Here is a 22660-nt window from a genome sequence, read left to right as displayed (position 1 = left end):
TTGTTTTGACTTGTAACCACAAATTTGTCTTGTCTGAGTGTCCAACCGCACTATAAAACAAAGCGCCAATCCTTTCAGTACAGTATCCCCTGAGACGACAGGAGTCATAGATGCACCTTAGAGGAGATTCTTCAATTTTTCTGCCCCTTTAATTTCCACAGGACTTTAAGTTGCTTCATCTGAAGCCAAAGAGCACACGATGGTTTTGGAAATGCTGAACCCAATGCACTTTAACATCACCACCATGGTGCCTGCCGCCATGCCTGCTGCTACCATGCCCATCCTGTTGCTCACCTGCTTTCTCCTCCTGATATGGAATTACGAGGGCACGTCCTCAATACCAGGTAAGACAGTCTATGTCTGTGTCTGAAAAGACTATTTACTGGGGCTTTTGGTCTACGATGGCAAAGAAAATTTTGCAAAAGGACAAAGAGCAAACCCAGGAAGATCTCAAAGACCACCACTGTGTTAGCAAATGAGGACTTCAAGTGAACATTTCTACCCCAATTATCTGCATATTTAAATGAAAATATTTTTAAATTGCTTAAACAATCCCTTCCACTCTGCAGTCTGCTTTGCTAAAATAGTCTTGGCATGAGTGCCCTTTAAAACAAGCTTGAGATGGGGTGGAACAAGGTAAAATTCTAGGGATTTTGGCTAATTTTTTAAGAAACAGATTAAAATTCTTTCCAATTTTTGCTCTGAAGGCAAAAATATCTCTGGAATGCCTCCTATACTCACTTCCCTCTCCCTCCCACTTTGCTGCATCCACACCCTCTCCCTTTCTTGTATTTGTCTCTTCTCTTCATCCCACTCTGCATTTTTCTCTCCTAAGGAGTGAGGTGGTCATGCCAGAGCCACCGTAAGGGTTGCAGGAGACCTGCGCAGTGAGAGAAGAATGGGGACCACTGTGGTTCCCTTGGAATATCGGCCTCTGTTAGAATTTTCAACGAGGCCTATAGCCCAATCAAGAGGAAGGAATAAAATCATTACCCAGATAATTCTAACAACAACAATAACAACAAAACACCCTCCCATTCTACCACTAATGGGTGATATTTGACAAATGTCAGACAACTCAGTGTCAGACATTTCAGACTGTCACTTTAGTTTTCAGTGAAATTTCCTCCCCATTCTGTGAGATATACAGTAATTATGCATTTCAAGGGCACAGGACTTGCCTACTTCCACGTGTGCTGAGCCTCATTGCAGGTGTTTGCGAATGGAAAAATGGGGCGGGCACAGAATTCTGTGTATCTGGATCCCTTTAAAATTTTCCAGATAATTGCCTGCCTCTCTGGCCAATTCAGCCTGATATTTTAGACTACTTTAATATCCAATTCAATGGAACATTTAGTTAATTTTGTTCTCTGCTCCCTGATGGGGTCAGCTCCAGGAGAGGGGTGCTCAGAGCTGAGGGAAGACTCTTCCATGGTCTTGAAGTTGAACTCCGTTCCCCAGGGCTGCCCCTTCCTCACTAGATCTCTCTTCTTCTTTGTGGGCTCCTCGGTCAGGGTCAGTGACTGGTAGGGGTGTGGTGGGTATTCAGAAGGGGGAGTGGAATGCCTTCCCTCCTCTTCCTTGTCATAGGCTCAGATGTTATAGTCCAATTGACCTGTGTTATCAGAGTCTTGAAAGGAGAGGGAACTCAGCTTTGCCCATCCAGTAGGCCACAGGTTCTCAATTTTCTGTATATATAAAGAACCACACAGGAGGTGGGAACTTGTTAAAATCCCAGATCCATGGACCCTGCCCCAGGCTTTCTATATCATGCTGCAGGCCTAGAAATGTCCTTTCTTTAATAAGCACCCTCTCCCCTCCTCCAGCCTGGATGCTTATGCTACAAGCAATTGTGGAAATCTCTTAAGCCCTTGAGTGAGGAGGCTGGCAAGCATGGGAACTGGGCACTGGGGCAGGAGCCTGGATAGCACTCAACTCTGTGCACTGCTTCCGGATCAGAGACTCAGTCCTGCCATACACCAGGAATTAGGTCACATGAGCATGTGTTCCCAGTCCTGTCTTGGGGAGGCCTCCAGGGCTGATACGTATATTTTTAAAGCTCCTCAAATGATTTTCTAAGAGCAGCCATGGTCGAGAGCCATAGAGAGCAGCCAACCTTTCCATTTAACAGGAAAGGAAGCTGAGGCCCAGAGAGGTGATCTGCCTTGCCCAGGTGAAGTGTTACAGCAAGTCTGAGAGGTATGGAGCTCAAGCTCCTCATTTATGGGTGGGGATTCTGTCCTGGGAGGGAAGCGGCTTGTCGGCTCCCTTGCAGGAAGGCAAGCTGGAAGGAGTAGAAGGGGACAACTTAGAAGCTGTCAATTTTGCTAACTGGGGAGTTCCTAATGACATGCTGTCCCCTTGAAAACCTGAGCTCTGCCAGCCTTCTCTAGTGGCTCAGGCTGTGAGCTCTTGTAGTTCCTGATGATGGTGGGAAGAGGAGAGAGTTGGCCTTGATCCAGCGGTTCTTGCTGACCAGTACTCCTGAGCTCCTCTGCTCACTCCCTGGAGTCATTGGCTCTCTGGGGGTCCTTGATTCTGCAGGTTTGGCAGAAGCTCAGGGTCAGCAAAAGCCAAAGGGTGTTAAGAAGGTAGAATGACCAAAGCCCTTCAGTAAGTTACCATTTGCAAGACAACTTCTTGCCCGTTTTCTCTGGTGAGGTTGGTGTGTTTATACCTATTTTGTAGAAGAAATTGCGACTCAGAGTAGATGTCCCTCAGCTAGCAAATGATGCAATGGGGACTCAACACGAAGCTTCTTCCCCTCTGCTTCCTGGGAAGTCCCACTGCATCAGATGCTGGGGGTGAGAGGTATGCAAAGAGGAATGAGACGCCGTTTCTGCCCTGGTGGGAATAATATGGATGAGGCAAAGCAGCAGAGGCAGACGTGGGCAGATGACTGAGCCCCAGGGAGGGGGCCGTGAGAGTCTGGGGGAGGAAAGAGTGGTTTGGCGGGGGAAACGGTTCCAACGCGACTGATCTCTGTCCAGGACTCACAGTTACCTGACACCTGGCGGCTCTCCCTTCCCCAAGGACGCACAGCTATCCCAACCTTGAACACGGGTCCTCTCCCTCCAGAGCAGAGCGCTGGGAAAAAGGGAAACACATTCCTCTTCTTCCCATTAAGAACATATCTCACAGGAAAGTGCACCGTGTGATGATAAATCTCCCACCGCGGTGCAGCACAGAATCAGGGCGTCAGCAGCAGCCCAGAAGCTCCATGTCTGCCTTTTCAACCACGCGCTCTCCCTCACTCCTGGAGGTCAAATTTCCTGGCTTCCGCACCAGTCACGCCCTTGCTTTTTTATAGATTCGCCACCTACTTTCACACCCACAGACAATATTTAATTCTGCGTGGTTTTGAACATCTCAGCAAACAACCATCCATTATTTATTCTTCTTCATTGCTTCTTTTGCTAGCTGGCATATCTAACAAATTTATAAGAATCATCTATGCAGTTCTGCAGGTGATGGGTGTTTGGGGTATCTCCAGTTAGGTGCAGCTGTGAACAACAGCTGTCTGTGGGTTTCTCTAGGGTGTATACCTCCGTGGGGAATGCAACAATTTGAAAAGTCCCAGCTGTCGGCTTCAAGGAGGCTGTCTCTGAAGAAAAATGCAGTGAAGTATTTACTGCCCCTCAGAGGGTGTGAAAGAGGCTCCCATAATCACTGCATGCCTAGATAATAAGCATTCCCAAACCTGAGAGGCAAGCACAGCTTAATGAGGATGCAACCAGAATACTTCTCTAGTATCTTACCAAGTTTCTCCTTTCCTGGAGCATTCTTTTCTCCATCCAGATGGTCTAGGATGTGCATGTAAGTGTGTTGTAATTATTTGGTTGTGTAATTATTTTTCACATCCTCTCCTCTCTGGTCTTGAGACTGTAATGGGGACCCTTATTCTTAAAATATCGCCATCCCTAACTTGGCAATAGAATCTCAGTAAGCATCTGTTATATAAATTAAGCTGACATTCAGTTGCTCTCTAAGGACCTACAGCTCTGGTTCTCTTCTGGTCAGAACACTTAGCTTGTCAACCTAAGCACAGGGTTCATTTCATTCTTTCTGTTTCAGTTAGATACAGGTCTCTACGGTCATACCATAAGTTTGAAGCTGCCTCTCAAATATTAAGATCTCTACATGGCATCAAACTTTTATATACAAGATGAAAAGTGCATCCTTTTGTTTGTCTTTGTTCCCCACAGGCCTGGCCTATGAAATATGTGATTGTTCATTGAATAAACCTATTCTCAAATATAACCAGATGTTTGACCTCACGTGGACTGTTTTGTATTAAATGTAAATATAGCCTAAAATACCCCAAATAAGGATGGCATTTTAAAATTCATCCTTTATATTATATGTATATAAACTTAAATAATCATTCAAGAAACATTACTTGAGCATTTACAATGTGCCAAGCTACAAATACCCTGTGTGGCATTTTGCTATTATGCATATTTTAGTTGATTAAAAGTTGGAGTATCTGGTACCATTTTAAGGAAATACATACGCAATCAAATCTGCTTGTTTAAATCTTTTCAAGAACTCCATGGAATTATTTTAAAGTAAAGTCAGTCATCTGCAGTATAAAATAGTTATTAAAACAATCAAAAGATCACAACTCTTTGACAATATTTTGGTTTTATGGCTATTAACAAAGGTCTTCCCCCAATGGAAAAAAATCAGAGCCAACAGTCTTTGTCTTATCAGCTTTGCAAAGTAAAAGACAACATTGTTCAATTTGGGATTAAACAGCCCATTCAGAGGTTCTAGTTAAAGCTTGCACTTCCCAGATTATGACACAGCTCTTGTCCAGGGGGCATGTGCTGGCTCATACAGTTTGATGTGTTCAGGTTTTGTAACCATCTCCCTGACGGAATGGAATTAAAGGGAAAGACTTAGAAAAACTACAACTTTACATCAAATTCCCCCCCCCCCTGTTTCCTGGATTTGTTTGTTACAGTTCTGCCCTTGTCTTCGTAAGCACAGATATGCATGGCCACACCCTTGACTAAAATAGACGGCAGGACTCACATCCCAGTCTAGACACTGAGCAGACTCATTGCCCAACTGCTCAGTTCGGCTTTACTTTGCCTGGTGAAATTTAGTTCAAGACTCTTTTCTGCTGAGTCCTTTTGAGGGGAAAAGAAGAAATGGCTGTTCTTAGATTGGACATTATCTTTGCAGACCTTATTTCTCTCAGTTAAACCGATTACTCCAAAACTATGACCCAGTTCTAACCCGCTCATTCTGTCCACTGGGGCATTCAACCAAAAGTTGTCAGAGGAAACCAGGCAGCCAAACAGTTTCCACACTTGATGCCAGATCAACCAACTGACTTGTATTTGAAACTCATTAACACGGGTGCCACGGCTCACTAGGCTAATCCTCCACCTGTGGCGCCGGTACCCTGGGTTCTAGTCCCAGTTGGGGCACCGGTTCTGTCCTGGTTGTTCCTCTTCCAGTCCAGCTCTCTGCTGTGGCCCGGGAAGGCAGTGGAGGATGGCCCCAGTCCTTGGGTCCTGCACCCGCATGGGAGACCAGGAGGAAGCACCTGGCTCCTGGCTTCGGATCGGCTGTAGTGGCCATTTGGGGGGGTGAACCAACGGAAGGAAGACCTTTCTCTCTGTCTCTCTCTCTCTCACTGTCTAACTCTGCCTGTCAAAAAAGGAACACAAAAAACACACAGGAGGAGGTTAACATGTATCCAAGTTTATTCAGACTGAGACCAAGCCGAATGAGGATCAGGTGCACACTGAACTACTTTACCTTCATGGAGGGGTGAAGAACCTCATGTTAAGCTTGTTTTATTTTGAGGTAAATCACTATATTCGTGATCCACAGGCATACATCAGAAGATGCAGAGAGCAGTTAGATCGAAAAGACCAAAATCAGTGGTCCGTTAGAGCAGTTGTTACATCTGATGTGGCTGAGATGTTGACTGCGATGTGATGACTTTTCCTAGGTCCTGGCTACTGTATGGGAATCGGTCCCCTCATTTCCTACGCCAGATTCCTGTGGATGGGGATCGGCAGCGCCTGCAACTATTACAACAAGATGTATGGAGAATTCATGAGGGTCTGGATATGTGGAGAGGAAACACTCATTATCAGCAAGTAAGTCTGTAATAATCAGAGACATGCTTTCAAAACCAAGGCGGGGTCCTGTTTTTTTAAAATTTGTCCTAGCAGTTTCTAAGGAAATGTTCTTACTGTTGAAATGAAGGTAAATTGTTCTCAGGTAAAAATCAAACACAAACACAACAAACAAACAGAATAATTAGGCTTCACTTGAATTGAAGTCAGAGGTACATAGATCAAGAACTCTAGCAAGCCGAGAAATCATTTAACATTTCTCTAAGCAGTGAATGTGGAAACTGAGAATCCAGATGATTTGATTTTGGCAAAACAGACTTTAAGGGCAGGGTGGTATCTTTCCTGCTTTCCTAAGATTTTGGTCTTAACTCTACAAGTAAGCATTAAACGTGTGCCACACACACACACACACACACACACACACACATTCAAAACCCAAAACTGTGACAAAGTTTTGTGACCCCCAACTAGATAAAAGTTTCTAATGTCAGCCCCTGAGTACCTCCAAAAGAGAAGCCATCCAATGCTGCCATTCTGTTTGTTACTGCAAACCAGTGTCCTGGCTGAGCAATCTTAAATAAATAAATCAGCAACAGCATTGCTCGCTGGGGAAAACAAGTGGTATCCTCCCTCTCTGAGTGGTCATATTTGCTGGATAACTTTAGCAGACTGAATTTACTCTAGGGAATATGTAATATACCATGAAGAAGCAGCTTTATGAAATACTAGCTTCCTTATTTATTGATTACTGATTGCAGAAGCTGGAGCACTTCAAAGAAGGCATATTTCACGCGATTTTCAGGTGTCTTTACTAGACTTTTAGTAAAGTGTCTGCCAACACTCTCTCATTAATAGGATTTTTATATTTCTAGTCCCAGACAGAGCTTTACCCACAAACAAAAGCAAACCAGGAAGCGTTACTGATTTGTAAAGATTTCTCCACTGAGATACATATGTAGACTATTGCTCAAAAGTTAAGTGAAGCATTTCTGGAATTGACATGATTTTTTTCCAGGCCAAGATTACATGCATCATTTCACAAAATACCCTGGTGACATCAAAGCCTAATTCTTTAAAGCTAATATGGAAAGAAGGGAGCAGGGGGAAAAAAATCCAACATGTAATGCTTCCAAGTATTTCAAACTATCCAGCAATGTTATTCTGGTTCTATCCAATACCTCACTTTCTGCCTAGATCTTCGTTTTGTTCAGTTTAGTGCTGTGACAGTTTTAAGAACAGCTAGGGCAGAACCTGTTTATACAGCTAAGCATAAAATGCACAGACAGAAACGTCTTTCCACTAAGGTCACGTGAAATTCTCTTAATGTTGTGGTGCTCCTAGTGTGCTCCCTTGATCAGCGGCAGCAATGAACATGGGCACTGAGAAATGCATGTTCCTGGGCTCTGCCCTGACCTAAGAAAGACTGGGGGCAGGCCCCACAGCCTGCGCTTGAGCATGCCTGCAGGTGATGCTGAGCTCTCTGGAGGCTCAGAACCACTGCTCCGATGATTAGATCATAACTACTGTTTGATTTGACTTTTCCTGGTCTAGTGAGCTCTGCACAGCCAAGTTTAAGCAGATTTTTATCTATTCTTAATATGTTCTCATCTTAAAAATCAGAATTTCAGTCATTTTTACAACTACCTATGGCCTCAAAAATGTCCTGGAGCAGATGGTGTTTGGGTTTGGGACATTCTCTCCTGCTTTTTCACCTCCCAGCATAGCAGGGCTGCCTTCCTGACCTCAGCTCAGCATTCAGCTTTCTTATCAGTGTCCCGGCTGTTTTCCACAGCAGACAGGTGATATAAGCCTCAGGATAGTTATCCAGAAGGAACCAACCTGCATCCCAGATCTACAGCTGTGGTTCTCACTATGGCTAGGTAGTTGTCATCTGGCTAGATAGCAGTCACCCCAGGGAGTTTTTTTAAAAAAAAATTTTTTTTTGAAAGGCAGAGGTGGGAGGGAGGAGAAAGATATATTCTATCTGCTGGCTCACTCCCCCAAATGTCTGCAACAATGATCAGAACTGGGCCAGGCTGATGCCAGGAGCCTGGAACTCCATTTGGGTCTCCTATGTGGGTGGCAGGGACCCAAGCACCTGAGCACTTGTACCATTTGCTGCCTTCCTGAGTGGGCATTAGCAGGAAGCTGGATTGGAAATGGAGACGTTGGGACTACAACCAGCACCCTGATACGGGATGCAAGTGTCCCAAGAGGTGGCTTACCCTGTTGTACCATGACACCTCCCCCTGCCTTTTAGATCGGGGCCTCTGAGAGTGGAGCCCAAGCATCAGTAGCGTTTGAAGCTTCCAGGTAATTTCAGCGCACTGCGGAGCTGGAGAAGTTTCCATCTAGAGAGAGTGGAGTGTCTTTCCGTGGAGTTAACAGGAAACAGCTAGGCAGGGTTGGAGAGGTTTTGTCTTATTGTACTGCCCTTGATTCTAGCTCAGGTGGTGGTGGTACAGACTACAACTGGAGTGAAGAACGATGGATTTGAGAAAGGACCAGAGCACCAGGGGAGAACGCCCTCTTAGGTACTACACACTTTGGTATTAGATACTGAGGTCACCAGATAAATTCCCTGGATGCTAACGACAGTTCCTGAGGTAGGATATTCATTAGAGTCAGGATGGCATCGGACCGTTTTGCTTGTCTTAATTGGGAAAGTGCCCTTAGCAACCCTGACCAGGTCAGGCACTGATGCACACACAGACGTGGACACAACCTCCTGCCCTTCACCCAGCTCTCCCAGTTCTTTTCTTGTCCTGTCCTCTCAGGCTTTTCACTTGTTGGGGTCTTTGTGTTCTCTTTAATTGCTTCAGAGCTGCTCAATTTTGTTGTTAAAAGCTGGGCTCCCTGCAGGATAGGACATGTTTGTCCCCATCTCCTTTCCTTGTCTGCTCTTCAAGTCCCTTCCAGGACTACCCGTACCTCTTGAAAAGACCCTGTTGAACCTCAGAAAGCTTTTTTACTTTATTTGAAGAGTTTGCCAGATTTCTTTCTCTTTCTTTTTGAAAAGTTTGAGGTCTCTAGTCTTTGTAACTGTGTAGATATCACGGCCCAACTTTCCCAACCAGCTTAGACCCGGAGTGGTAGGCACTGCTGAACTTCAGGGGTGCAAGTCAGGCACAAGTGCCTTCAGGATGCTGCCCGAATAACCTGGGGACTTGCAGGGAAGGCTCTGGCTATCTGCTGATAAAATGCACACAGTTCCCCCAGGCAGCCACACTCTAAATTAACGAGGGTCTTCAGATGCCATGTAAGATACTACATGCCCACTCCATACATGTATGTTAGTTTTGTCATAAATAGGAAACAAATCAAGTAGCATCCGCAAAAAAGGAGAATCACCAATTAATTAACATGCACATCTTAAATTATGTGTATATAAATTTATAGAGGATTCAGTTATGGTTTCAGCATACATTTATTGAGAATTTATTATGGATTAAGCCTCAGATGACCCTAAGTTTTTTTTTTATCTTTTATTTAATGAATATAAATTTCCAAAGTACGACTCATGGGTTACAATGGCTTTCCCCCCCATACCGTCCCTCCCACCCACAACCCTCCCCTTTCCCACTCCCTCTCCCCTTCCATTCACATCAAGATTCATTTTCGATTATCTTAATATACAGAAGATCAGCTTAGTATACCTTAAGTAAGGATTTCAACAGTTTGTTCCCACACAGAAACATAAAGTGAAAAATAATAGATGATTTTTTTTAAATGATGATGAAATCAGATCAGACCTATTGAGATGACCCTAAGTTATACGAGTCATTACCGGCTCTCCATTCACTCATTAAATAGATATTTATTGGGAACTTCCATGTATACAAGTACAGTTCTAGGCTCTAGGAATACAGTATTGTTATTTTGGGAAACAAGTTAGTCAAAAATCCCCATCCTCATGGAGTGATATGCTGTTGAGATGCTAACAATGAACCAGTAAAATACATAGTAGCGCAGCAGGATAACCAAATGTCTGAGTTTGCTCTCTCAGATTTGCAGCTTCCTAGGATGTAGGACTTTCAGTGCTAAAACTAGGACAGTCTCAGGCAAACCAGGATGGCTGGTCATGCTGTTTGCAGGAGGTTTATGCCAAACAGGTAAAAAGAGAAGGAAGGGGTACGGGAAGACCAGTTGTAAGAATGGGGATGCAATCATAAACAGGTGATCAAGGCAGGCCTCATTGACAAGAGAGCCTTTGAATAAGGACCCAAAGGAAATGGGGATGGGGAGGGAGGATGCCTGTGCCATGGCACAGTGGATTAATCCTCCGCCTGCGATGGCGGCATCCTATATGGACTCTGGTTCTAGTCCTGGCTGCTCCTCTTCCAATCCAGCTCTCTGCTGTGGCCTGGGAAAGCCACAAGTGCTCGGGCCCCAGGAAGAAGACCTGGCTTTGGATTGGCACAGCTCTGGCCGTTGCGGCCATTTGGGGAGAGAACTAGCGGAAGGAAGACCTCTCTCTCTCTCTCTCTCTCTCACACACACACACAGTCTGTAACTCTTTCTCTCAAATAAATAAATAAAATCTTAAAAGACAAAAAGAGGAAATGGGGAAGTGAGAGATGCAGAGATCTAGAGAGAAAGCATTCCAGGTTGAAGGAATAGTTGTGCAAAAGCCCTGAGGCAGGAACCTGTCTGAAATGTTCAAGAAACAACAAGGATACCTTGTTGTGGAACAACAGTGGCAATGAGATCTGAGGGGCACCAAGGTACCAGATCTCACACTGTGACAAGTCTGTGTTTTACCCTGCATGAGATGGGAAACCACTGAAGAGTCTGAGCGACATAGATGACTCATCCACAAGTCAGCAGAATAATTCTGGCTGCTCTGTTGAGGAGAGATGGTTAAGGGGACAAGGGAGGGGAACAGAAAGAGCGCTTAGGCAAGAGATGGTGGTAGCTGGTCCAGGTGACATTCTCAGTGTATTCTGAAAGCAACGTCAACATGACTTTTGACAGGTTGGGTGTTGGGTATGAGAGAGAGTCAAGATCATGTCCAGTTTTTGCCTTAACTATCTGGAAGGAGGAGGACACAGTGACCTGAGATAGGAGGAATGGAGTTTGGGGTGGGGAGCAGTCAGGACTAAGATCACGGGGGACTTGACATGTCCACCAGACATCTTAGTGGGGTGTCCAGTGGGGAGGAATGATCCTTGAGACCCTCCAGTGCAAAGTGGTCAGAAAACAGCAAAGGAGAACGTGAAGGAACAAGCAGAGAAGGAAAAATCCCAGGAGCAGAGTGGTCCGGTAGCCAGGCAAAGATTATGTCTCGGAAAGGAGGAAATTGTCTAGCACATCAAACAGTGCTGATGAGCCAGGGAAGGGATGGAGAAGTGAGCACTGCATTGAGCAACAGAGAGGTCGGTCCTATGTGACCTCAACAAGAACAGTGGGAGTGAGACTCTGACTGGGGGGAATTGTAGGGGGAGGATCAGAAGGACTGAGGGTGGGCAACTCTTTGAGGGAGTCTGCCCTAAAGCAGGCAGGAGCAGGAGAGGGAGGTGCAGTCAAAGGAGTTTGGATTTTTCAGAAAGAAGTTACAGTATGTGAGTCATCTTAATTTTGTTTTTAAATTTCAAATCCTAGCTCTTACCCATACATGGAACAACAATTAAATTGTACATGTAATTCGCCACTTTGCTACACTAACATTGTTCCAGGGGTACTTATGATGTACTTTTGAATTTTCTATACATGCAATAATGACATTTGCTAGCAGTTTTATGTCTTCCTTCCCAATATGTATGCATTTTGTATCCTTTCTTTGTGTTACTGCACTGTCTAGTAATTCCACCATAATATTGAAAAGTAGTGGTGAGAAAAAGACACTTCCGCCTTTCCCCAACTTAAGGGAAAACTGTCCAATTTCACTATTAAAGTTGGTTTTGGTAGATATTCTTTATCTAGATGAGGAATTTCTCTTCTGTTTCTTGTTTGCTCAGTTTTTTTATGCCAAATATCTTTTACAAAAGTTGATGTAACCATTTAACATTTTTGCAGTTTGTGTAGTATGTCCAATTTATTGATTTTTTAAAATGCTGACAGCCTTGCTTACGTGGGATAAATACCACTTGCTTGTACTACATAAAATTGTTGGATTTTACCTATTATTTTAAAAAAAAAAGAGATTTCTAAAGGCAACCCAGAGGAATCCTTAATCCAGTTCTTCATTAGAAGAGATGTGCAATTCGGGACATGCTCAAGCTGACTTACCTCAAACGGTAGAGTTAGAAACATACCAGGGGATTCCAATTCAATCCCATCAAGGTGGCATGTACCAATGCCATCTCACTAGTCCCAGTGATCAATTTCTGTGCACAATTGATCATAATGATAGGACTAAGAACCAAAGGGATCACATAAACAAGAATAGTGTCTGCAAATACTAGCTGATAGAATCAAAAAGGGAGAGAATGATCCAACATGGGAAGTGAGATACACAGCAGACCCATAGAATGGCAGATGTCCTAAACAGCACTCTGGCCTCAGAATCAGCCCTTAAGGCATGCGGATCCAGCTGAAAAGCCCATGAGAGTATTTCAGGCATGGAAAGCCAAGGCACTCTGGGGAAAAAAAAAATGAAAGATCTCCACGAGTGAGATCCCAGTGGAAAGAACGGGTCATCAAAGAAGGAGGTACCTTTCTCTGAAGGGAGGAGAGAACTTCCACTTTGACCATGGCCTTGTCTAAATATTATCAGAGTCAGTGAACTCAGGGGGCTTCCATAGCCTTGGAAACTCATGACAAGAGCCTAGGGTGATTACTGATGCCATAAACAAGAGTGTCAATTTGTTAAGTCAACAACAGGAGTCACTGTGTACTTACTCCTCATGTAGGATCTTTGTCCTTAGTGGGCTGTACATTGAGATTTAATGCTATAACTAGTACTCAAATAGTATTTTTCACTTTATGTTTCTGTGTGGGAGCAAACTGTTGAAATCTTTACTTAATGTATGCTAAACTGATCTTCTGTATATAAAGAGAATCGAAAATGAATCTTGATGTGAATGGAAGGGGAAAGGGAGTGGGAAAGGGGAGGGTTGCGGGTGGGAGGGATGTTATGGGGGGCAAGCCATTGTAATCCATAAGCTGTACTTTGGAAATTTATATTCATTAAATAAAAGTTAAAAAAAAAAAAAGAAAAAAAAAAAAAAAAAAAGAATGATCAGTGACAGAAGCGCATCGTGGCTGAAGGAGAAAGAAGGGGTATGCTGGTGGGAGGTGAAGGGGCCCCGGGGGCAAGCGAGGGGTTATCCTTGAGTAGGAACATGGGATTTCATCCATAGTTACAGGAGGGAGGGCTGGCTATCTGGGCACAGGTCCTGGTAGTTGGAGCTTAGGGATGTTTTCTTCTAGTCACTTCTGTTCTCTAGGGAAACAGGAGATAAAGTCTTTAGCTGAAACAACAGGCAAGGAAATAATAGTCAATTGTAAGTGAGAGAGTGGACAGACAAGGGAAATGTAGTAGAAATGCCATTTATAGTAAGGGCTCACTTTAACTGAGACCTGTAGGCAGGTGGAGATACACACACACACACACACACACACATTTCTCCCAGTCCAGTTCAGCTGTCAAGTACAAGCACAGGATAAGCTGAGTTGGATTTAGCCAGAGTTAAGTTTCACTATGCAAGGAGAGGGTCAAAGGACTTGAGGATACACTGAAGATTATTTTAGTCTTAATAATTCACAATCATTTTTTCCAACTTTGTTTTTAAAAGGCTTATTTATTTGAAAGTCAGAGTTATTTATTTGAAAGTCAGAGTTACAGAGAGAAAGAGTAGAGACAGGGAGAGAAATCTTGCATCTGCTGGTTCACTCCCGAGATGGCTGCATTGGCCAGGACTGGGCCAGGCTGAAATCAGGGGCCAGGAGCTTCTTCCCAGTCTCCCAGGTAAGCAGCAGGGGCCAAGCATCTGGACCATCTTCTGCTGATTTTCCCAGACCATTAGCAGGAGCTGGGTTGGAAGTGGAGCAGCCAGGACACGAACCAGCACCCATGGGGGATGCCTGAATTGCACGTGGTGGCTTTACCTGCTATGCCACAATGATGGCCCCTTTTCCAACTTTCTATTGAGGAAATTTTCAAATGAACTGGAGAAATGAAAGAGCCTCTTTCACAACATGGAACTTTGGAAGGGACCATGTCAGTTGTCTTGTAGGATATCCCACATTCTGAATTTATCTTGTTGTTTCATCACATGTCATTTCATATATTCCTCTTCTCCCCGTATTTTTTGTAACCTGAAAACTAAGTCTCAATGCTCATTTAGATTCAGGCTACACATGTTTGTTAGAATGCTCCATTAGTAGTAGTAGATACTTCATATTGAATCACATCAGTTGAAAGACAGATTGTCTCATGAGTAGTGTTGCAAGATTCCATCTCTTGGTTGGAATGGCTACAGCTAGATCTGTTAAAACAAAGGTTCTTTTTCTTCTGCAACAACCCTAGCACATCAGCTGTATAAGTGAGGCCATCAGAGGGGCAAAGGGCAGTAGAGAGGCGATGGGGTTGATGGAACCTAAGTCTTGGGCTCAGAATAGATCTATGCAAGTGTTTTTAAATGTTTGATGCCAATCATTCCAGTTATGGCTTCCGCTATATTTCTAGCACAGGTGTGTGATTTGTGGCAACTCAGAACTTAAGTGGCTTCCTCCTTACCACCTAAGAGCTCACTGCCTGCCTACTTTTCATTGTGAACAATGGGTTTGCTGTCTTTAGAGTTGTCATTTGACTTCAGTCAGGTTTAAAGAAGCAGAACTCAGCTGGCGCTGCGGCTCAATAGGCTGATCCTCTGCCTGCGGCGCTGGCACCCCGGGTTCTAGTCCTGGTTGGGGCGCCGGATTCTGTCCCGGTTGCTCCTCTTCCAGTCCAGCTCTCTGCTGTGGCCCGAGAAGGCAGTGGAGGATGGCCCAAGTGCTTGGGCCCTGCACCTGCATGGGAGACCAGGAGAAGCACCTGGCTCCTGCCATCGGATCGGCGTGGTGCACCGGCCGCAGCGGCCATTGGGGGGTGAACCAACGGTAAAGGAAGACCTTTCTCTCTGTCTCTCTCACTGTCCACTCTGCCTGTTTTTAAAAAAAAAAAATGGCAGAACTCCAACAACCAGACTCCTTGCATTGCTCACTGTCCCTTCTGAGCTTGGAGACTCCGTTGGTCTCTTGTCAGTGTGGAGAAATCCTCGTTCTCCCTAACAGCACCACATCTCCCTCAATCAGCCACAGAGGAGGCCCCGCTGGTGCCTAGGTCTTCACCCTTCCCCAGTGTGTTCCAGCTAGTTAACCTCAAAAAATCTCATTTTGAGAAACAACTTTGTCTTATATTGCTGTTCTGTGACGGTAACACTTTCACTGGCTCTGTCACTTGTGCCTGATGGGCTTGGGCCCTTGTGAAACCGAGCATCCGACTCAGAATAGCTGAGATGTTGGTGCCCCCTAAAGGATGCGTGCATTTTAAAAGTTTGCTCTTCAAAACATGCACTTGGTTTTGCTGTCTTTTAAAAACTGATTTGCAATCCTTTAAAAGAAAGGGACATGCTAATCTGATTAACTCAGTGCACAAATGCTCTAGGGGTCAGAGCAGAAACATGGTATTCGGCTTGTCTGCTCAGTATGTAAGGTTTTTAGACACAGTTTGAGAACAAAGAATATCTACTGTCCTAACTTCCTGCTTTTAACTACAGAGTGGAGCATGGGGAGGTCAGAAAAGCCAGAGTTTTCAGCTATTTTAATTAATAAGAATTTCGGCCTTTTTTCATAGCATGATTTTTCTACATAGGATAAAATTTGAGCTGTCAGTTAAAATAACTCCCTGGAAAATAAACTGAAGTGTCTTGATTTTTTGTTTTTATTTTTGTTGCTAGGAAGAGGAAAACTTGCCCCAAACTTGAGATCATTTGATGAACATTATCAGAAGTCAAACCAAGAGAATATCTGACTTATGATTTGAAAATAGGAGAGTATTTTTCCTGAAATAAATACCAAGTAAATAGGTTTTTCACATAATGATAACTGCTTTCATTTGTTAGCACAACTATTATTTCAGGGGCTTGCTTTTAAATTTTCAGTGGGACACATCACAAAGTGAGCATATGACTCATCCTTAGCCCACAGCCTAATCCACTGAGCCAGAAGAGAGCCCTCTTGGCCTAACGTCTTCTCAGGGAATGTATTTCAGCAGGGATTAACAGAACAACCTCACTAAAGCAAAGTCATCCTTTTAAGAGCCAAATATTGGACTTGAGAGGAAGGAGCAAGTGAGTTTGAGAACCAGTTGCAGACCCCATAGCAGCCACTCTTATCCATGAGTTAGGAGTTCTGAAAACAACCATAGTAGGAGAAACAAAATTTCAGTGGAGAAGTAGGGAGGGAGGGCCGAAGTTGCAAGGAATACATGGAAACTTGTGTAACTACTAGGTTCACCAAAATAACATTACAACAGGTGAGACAAAGAAGGTTTGCACAGCTTTATCTGAAAGTCTGAAACTTTGAGCACCGGCATGACACCACCAGTGGAAAATTCCACACCATAAAACTTTTGTTTCATACATAAACCTATTGAAAATATGGTATAAAATGTGCACTATCATGTATAAGGTACATATGAAACAAATCAATTTCACATTAAGACTTGCATCTCACCCCCAAGATATCTCATAACATATATGTGACTATTTCAAAATCCAAAAAAATCTGAAATCTGGAACACTTCTGGCCCCAAGCATTTCAGATAAAGGATCCACAACGTATAATGTTGATGACATTTAACGCATCTTGAATTTGCACTATTTGGTACCATGCAAATTGCACTCTCTGATGGTTTACCACATTCTATATGATGGGAGATGAGATATAGAATGTGAGACCCTGGAGAGCTTGATGACTCATGATGGAATGCAGAGAGAGCCCTGAGACAGCTTGTTTTATCACCACATGAGCCTTCCAGGTCAGCCCAGAAGAAATACTCAAAGAGATATCCTTCAATCTCAGAATGACAGAATGACTGTCCACTTAGAAGGGCTGATGAGAGACTCTGGGGGAATGAATGGTACTAAGAATTGCTGGTCAGTGCCGCAGTTCACTTGGCTAATCCTCCGCCTGTGGCGCCGGCACCCCGGGTTCTAGTCCCGGTTGGGGCGCCAGTTCTGTCCCAGTTGCTCCTCTTCCAGGCCAGCTCTCTGCTGTGGCCCGGGAGGGCAGTGGAGGATGGCCCAAGTGCTTGGGCCCTGCACCCGCATGGGAGACCAGGAGAAGCACCTGGCTCCTGGCTTTGGATTGGCGTGGTGCACCAGCCACAGCAGCCATTGGGGGGTGAACCAATGGAAGGAAGACCTTTCTTTCTGTCTCTCTCTCTTTCTCTCACTATCTAACTCTGCCTGTCAAAAAGAAAAAGAAAAAAAAAAGAAAGAAAAAGAAAAAGAAAAAGAAGAAGAAGAAGAAGAAGAAGAAGAAGAAGAAGAAGAAGAAGAAGAAGAAGAAGAATTGCTTATTCCAAACTAACAAAGCAAGGCTCTGGTGATGCCAGTAAGTCTCAGTTCTGTGGCTCACTCTGACAGGCAGTGGCACTGTCTGGAGTGAGGCTAGATGGTACCTGGGAGGCTGGAGGCTCTCAGGACTGTAGTGCTATGGAGGGTCCAGCTTCTAAACACTCTTGCAGCCCTGACACCAATAGTTGGTTGTATTTTGATAACTTGGGATTAGCGAAGAAAGATAAGAAATGATGTGTGTGTGTTTTAGCTTTTGTGATGCTCAAACAAGGAGTCAGTAGGTAGAAGTGAATCAGTGAGAGGATGTTCTTATGCTAATAGAAGTGCTTATTCAATGTGAAGGACACACATGTGTTAAGAGGGTACCTCACGGTCCACGTGCATCACCAGGAGTCCTCGTGGGGAATTAAGACCCAGGTTTGCTCTCTGGTCAGGTCCTCGAGCATGTTCCACGTGATGAAGCACAGCCACTACGTCTCCCGATTCGGCAGCAAACCTGGGCTGCAGTGCATCGGCATGCACGAGAACGGCATCATCTTTAACAATAACCCAGCTCTCTGGAAAGTAGTTCGACCCTTCTTTATGAAAGGTAAGCGGGTACCTGGCTACATGTCCTTTTGTAAAGCATCATATTGTTAAGTTCTGCCGCTTCACAGTTTTGAAATAATGGGAAGAAGAGCCAACATTTATTATACCTTTACAACATCATAACCACTGTTTTAAACATTTGATATTTTAGTTCCACAGCAACCTTATGTGATACATACTCTCATACCTACAGTTTACAGATGAGAAAAGTCAAGGCATAAAAAGCCCAAAGAATCTGCCCAAGGTTCCAACATTAGTAAAAAGTGGCCCAGGAAACAACATCAAAGCCTACATTTTTAAACACCATGAATCCTTTTCTTCCTGTTGGTATATGAAGCAATTACATGTACACAAAGACGAGATGAAGCTGCATAGTTAGGGTCAATTCAATCAAACATTTAAGTCAGCCATATATCTGATTTAAACGTAGTCAGCAAGTGTATTTGTTGAGTCATTAGCGAATAGCCCAGATGCTTTAGCAGAAAGCAAATGGTGGGTGAATTAAGAGAATTTTAGGACTGTATATTTTGTCTCATCCGGGCTCTGAGTTTCACAATCTCTGAGAGAGATTGTGGTTTTAACTCAGGCAACATAGCTGGTTATGAATGAGCAGACTTGATTCCAAGCCTCCTTGTGCAGTGACTCCCCCTCACCCCCATAATAAACCATGCCAGAAGTAAAGCAGTGGGAAAGTACAAATCATGTGCTGATCACGTCTTACACTAACTTCAAACATCAAGGAAGATCAAGGAAGGCAACCATGACCCGGAAAGCCTCCTACTGACGGGACCTAGCTTAGGTCTGACCCTATAGCACTGATAGTCTTCCCTCCAGCCAGCCTCCATCGTGAACCCAAATGCTTCCTGCATGGCTGCTAAGACAGGAAAAAGCTAAGCCTCTGGTCCTGCTAGCTGAGTGTGGATCCCACCCTGTAGAGTGGCCCTTTGCCAAGACTCAGCACAACTGTTGTGGGCCACAGTGTATCCGTTTCCTACTGCTGCTGTGACAAACTGCCACAAAGACTCTTAAAACAGCACATTTATTGCCTGACAGTTCTTAAGTTCACAAGTGTGACATGGGTCCTAATGGACTAAAAGGAAGGTGTTGGCAAGGCTCTAGGGCTCTAGGGGAGAATCTTCTTGGGTGCCTTTTCCCAGCTTTGAGAAGCCACCCCATTCTATGGCTCACGGCCCCTTCTTCCAGCTTAAAAACCAGAAACAGTGAGTCAACTCCTTTTCACAGCACCTCTCTCGCTTTGACCTCAGCCAGGAAACGTTCCTTGCTTTTAAGGACTCATGGGGTTAGGTGGGGCCTGTCCCAGACAATCCGCAGCAATTTCCCCATCTCAGGGTTCTTGAATCACAGCTGCCAAATCTCTTTTTCCATGTAGCATATTAATCAGTTCTGGGGATTAGCATCTGGACAACTTTTGGGGAGCTATTATTCTGCATATCATTCACGTTGGGATAGATCAATCTCCTTGTGCCTTACAAAACTGTAGAATGGGTTAATAAAAAATGAACAGGACTCAGCATTATAGCTTATGGGTTCAAATCCCAGCACTGACACTAACTGTATGCCCTCATGCAAGTCACTAAGCCTCTCTGACCTTCATTCGCTCATCCACACACGATGATGCATATTACAGAACTGTCTTCTAGGGCTACTATGAGGAATATGTAAAATAATGATGTAAAAACCCCATAGAAATGTAAGTTTTATTTTACTTTGTCATTTAACCCAAAAGTTTTAGGAATATATGAACCAGTACTTAGGAGTAGTTAACTTTCACACAACAGTATCCTGTACACTGATTTGCACTAGTCAATAGAATCCTGAAAGTCATCCACTTGACAAACTACTGTTCTTGTCATTGAACTAGGTGTCAAGAATACAGCAAACAAGACATGGTTCTTGCTCTTGAGAAGCTTATAAGGGGGTGGCAGCAGGGTGGTGAAGCAGAGAGAATCAGGAGGGTCAGAGGAGTACATCACCAAATACCGCGCTAGATGATGGTAATGCTAGCAGTGCACACAGCACTACAGAGCACAGACAAGATGAGCATCCAAAACCCCCAAGCCATCAGGAGAGGCTTGGAGGAGTGGATGATCATAATGACTTCCAAAAGATGCTAGAAGCTACCTAATTAAGAAAGTGTGGTAAGCAAAGATAGGCCAGGAGTACAGAACAGGATAGGTGAAGGCATGGAAGCACAGATCGACGTATCCATGTCCAGGGATCTGTCAGTAGGCCCTGTGCCTGACACAGATACATAGAGGAATGAGGCCAATGGGAGGGCAGGGCCGGATTGCCGAAGACGCCTCTCTTAAGCCAAGGAGATGAGTTATCTCACCAGCCATGAGGAATCCTAAAGATTTTAAGCACAATGATATGCACGTATTTGTGTCTTGGGAAGAAAAATCCCTCTGGAAGCAGAGTGAAGGGCATTAGTTCCAATCATGGAACCAGGCAAGAATGTGAGCAGGGAGAAAGGTGAGGGGACACTGTAGTGATGTTGGCTGGGTGGAGGGGAGGCCGCTGGTATGAGGCATTCAAAGAACATAGAATCTACAGTACTTGGAGATTCAACCAACCCTAACATCTTTGTGACTTTTTTTTATTAGCCCTGAATAAGAAAAGACATTTAAAAAAAAAAAAAGATTACTCCTGAAAGAAGTTTAAAGAAAACTTAGAACAAGGAGGAAAAGGGGAACTTTAAGAGTAAAACTCTCGTAATAAACCACCTCCCATCTAGACCCACTAGCCACAGTTCAGACAGTTAGGAGCAAAGCAAGGCGAGATCAGAGTCAGTTCACTCTACCAGTTTCTATTCATTCCTCTGTTTGGCAAATGCATATCAAGGGCCCTTATGCACTACTGACTTGTACAATGCTTTTAAGTGGTTGTCACTCCTTAAAGCATTCCTGGCTCAGTGGGGAATTCTGCTAAACAAAGATTTGCTTAGCTGTGAGGCCATTGATTGAATAAAATAAGATTTTGAAGTGGTAGAAAGAGAAACTGAAATTGAGAGAAGAACACTTTTTTGTGATTTATAACACTGTACTTTATACCTACAACCAAACAGGAAGCACATTAGGTCAAAGATTTACGATCCAAATTTGACTAGTTGTGTAGTAATATCCTACCACTTGAAGCATAAGGTAAGAATGACTGACCAAATCAAATGCATCATTAGCAGGAAATATATACAACACATATGAAAAATACTGCTATGTGACTTACGACCGCAAGTGCTACATGTTTCATTCACAGTCTCACCAATGATTTGGAGATCATGAATAAGAGTTGAATTTTACATAGTAGATTTGAAAAAATACTCATCCATTTTTAACCATAACGTTAGCACATGCTTGTAGAACATTAGCAACACACAGGAAAGTGTGGAATATGAAAATTTCCACTCCACTAGTGAATACAACTAACAATTAAGCTTAAAAAAATGGGCAAAGTGGCCTGATGGATTGCGTTGCGAGTGGCCTGCAGTGAGTGGCAGCCCATTCTCTGGCTCGTCCCCTTCAGCTTTGACAGGCCCTGGGCTCGTTCAGATGGTGGCGATCTGCGTTGGATCCATCGGGCGGCACCTGGACAAGCTGGAGGAGGTGACCACCCGGTCGGGCTGCGTGGACGTGCTGACCCTCATGCGGCGCATCATGCTGGACACCTCCAACACGCTCTTCCTGGGCATCCCCATGGACGGTACCGAGCTTCCCATTCTCACGACCGCATCTCCTGCCTTGTGCTGAGCAGGGGGGTGAGAGGGACAGCAGACTAGAGTACACTCAGGCTGTCTTGCACATTGCTCTTCGTAAAATATAGCGAAGTCCTCATAACGTTTTTCCCCCTTGTGTTTTTGCCATCTTATACAACACAAATTTCTCTAAAGTAGGGCCAGCTTTTCTTGGTTTTTCTCTCTCTCCTTATTGCTCTAGGAAATATGATTCTACCCACCCCCCATCCAAACCTAACAAATGTGATCAGTTCATTTGGTCATTAACATATCCTACTGCAACTCAAACTGGTATAACTGATCATTTCCAATCAAAAAGTTCATGGAAAATGGAATGCAATGTAAGTTTATTTGGGCGAACAATAATTTTGAAATTCATGCAGTTTTTCATAATAGACATCTTTCATGAACTTTTTGAAGATCCTTCAAGCTTATGCATACACACACATCTGTCCCTCAAAGCCACCAAGGTGAAAACTTCAACCTTGGCTGCATGATGGGAAAAAAAATGGTGCTGCTGCAAGTGGGAATGATGGCGACACCTGTGATTTGTTTGGTATCCACCATGTGCCCAGCAGTGCAAGAGCTTCTTCACATATACGTTTGCCATTTAACATTCGTAACACCCCGATACCGATGAAGTTAGAATGCGGCTGTTAGCTGCCTAACGTGCTCTGCTTCTTGCGCTCTTGGGTGCTAGAGTCAAGGGCGTGAGAGTCATA

The 22660-nt window shown here is 44.1% G+C and overlaps 1 protein-coding gene across 2 annotated transcripts in view; it reads left to right on the top strand.

Moving 5' to 3' along the window:
• Nucleotides 1-22660, top strand: part of CYP19A1 (cytochrome P450 family 19 subfamily A member 1) — a 96770-nt gene that overhangs the window by 61314 nt on the left and 12796 nt on the right. Inside the window, exons 2-5 of one of the 2 annotated variants that reach the window (XM_051821734.2) lie at nucleotides 162-344; nucleotides 5969-6119; nucleotides 18037-18191; nucleotides 21731-21907. In XM_051821734.2, coding sequence (XP_051677694.1) covers nucleotides 200-344; nucleotides 5969-6119; nucleotides 18037-18191; nucleotides 21731-21907 — 628 coding nt within the window. In that variant the 5' untranslated portion in view covers nucleotides 162-199. 2 annotated transcript variants of the gene reach the window in all.

This window comes from Oryctolagus cuniculus, chromosome 12 (assembly GCF_964237555.1).
Source record: "Oryctolagus cuniculus chromosome 12, mOryCun1.1, whole genome shotgun sequence".
NCBI lineage: Eukaryota > Metazoa > Chordata > Mammalia > Lagomorpha > Leporidae > Oryctolagus > Oryctolagus cuniculus.
The sequence above is the reverse complement of the archived record's forward strand: the minus strand, read 5'-3'. Positions and strand labels throughout refer to the sequence as shown.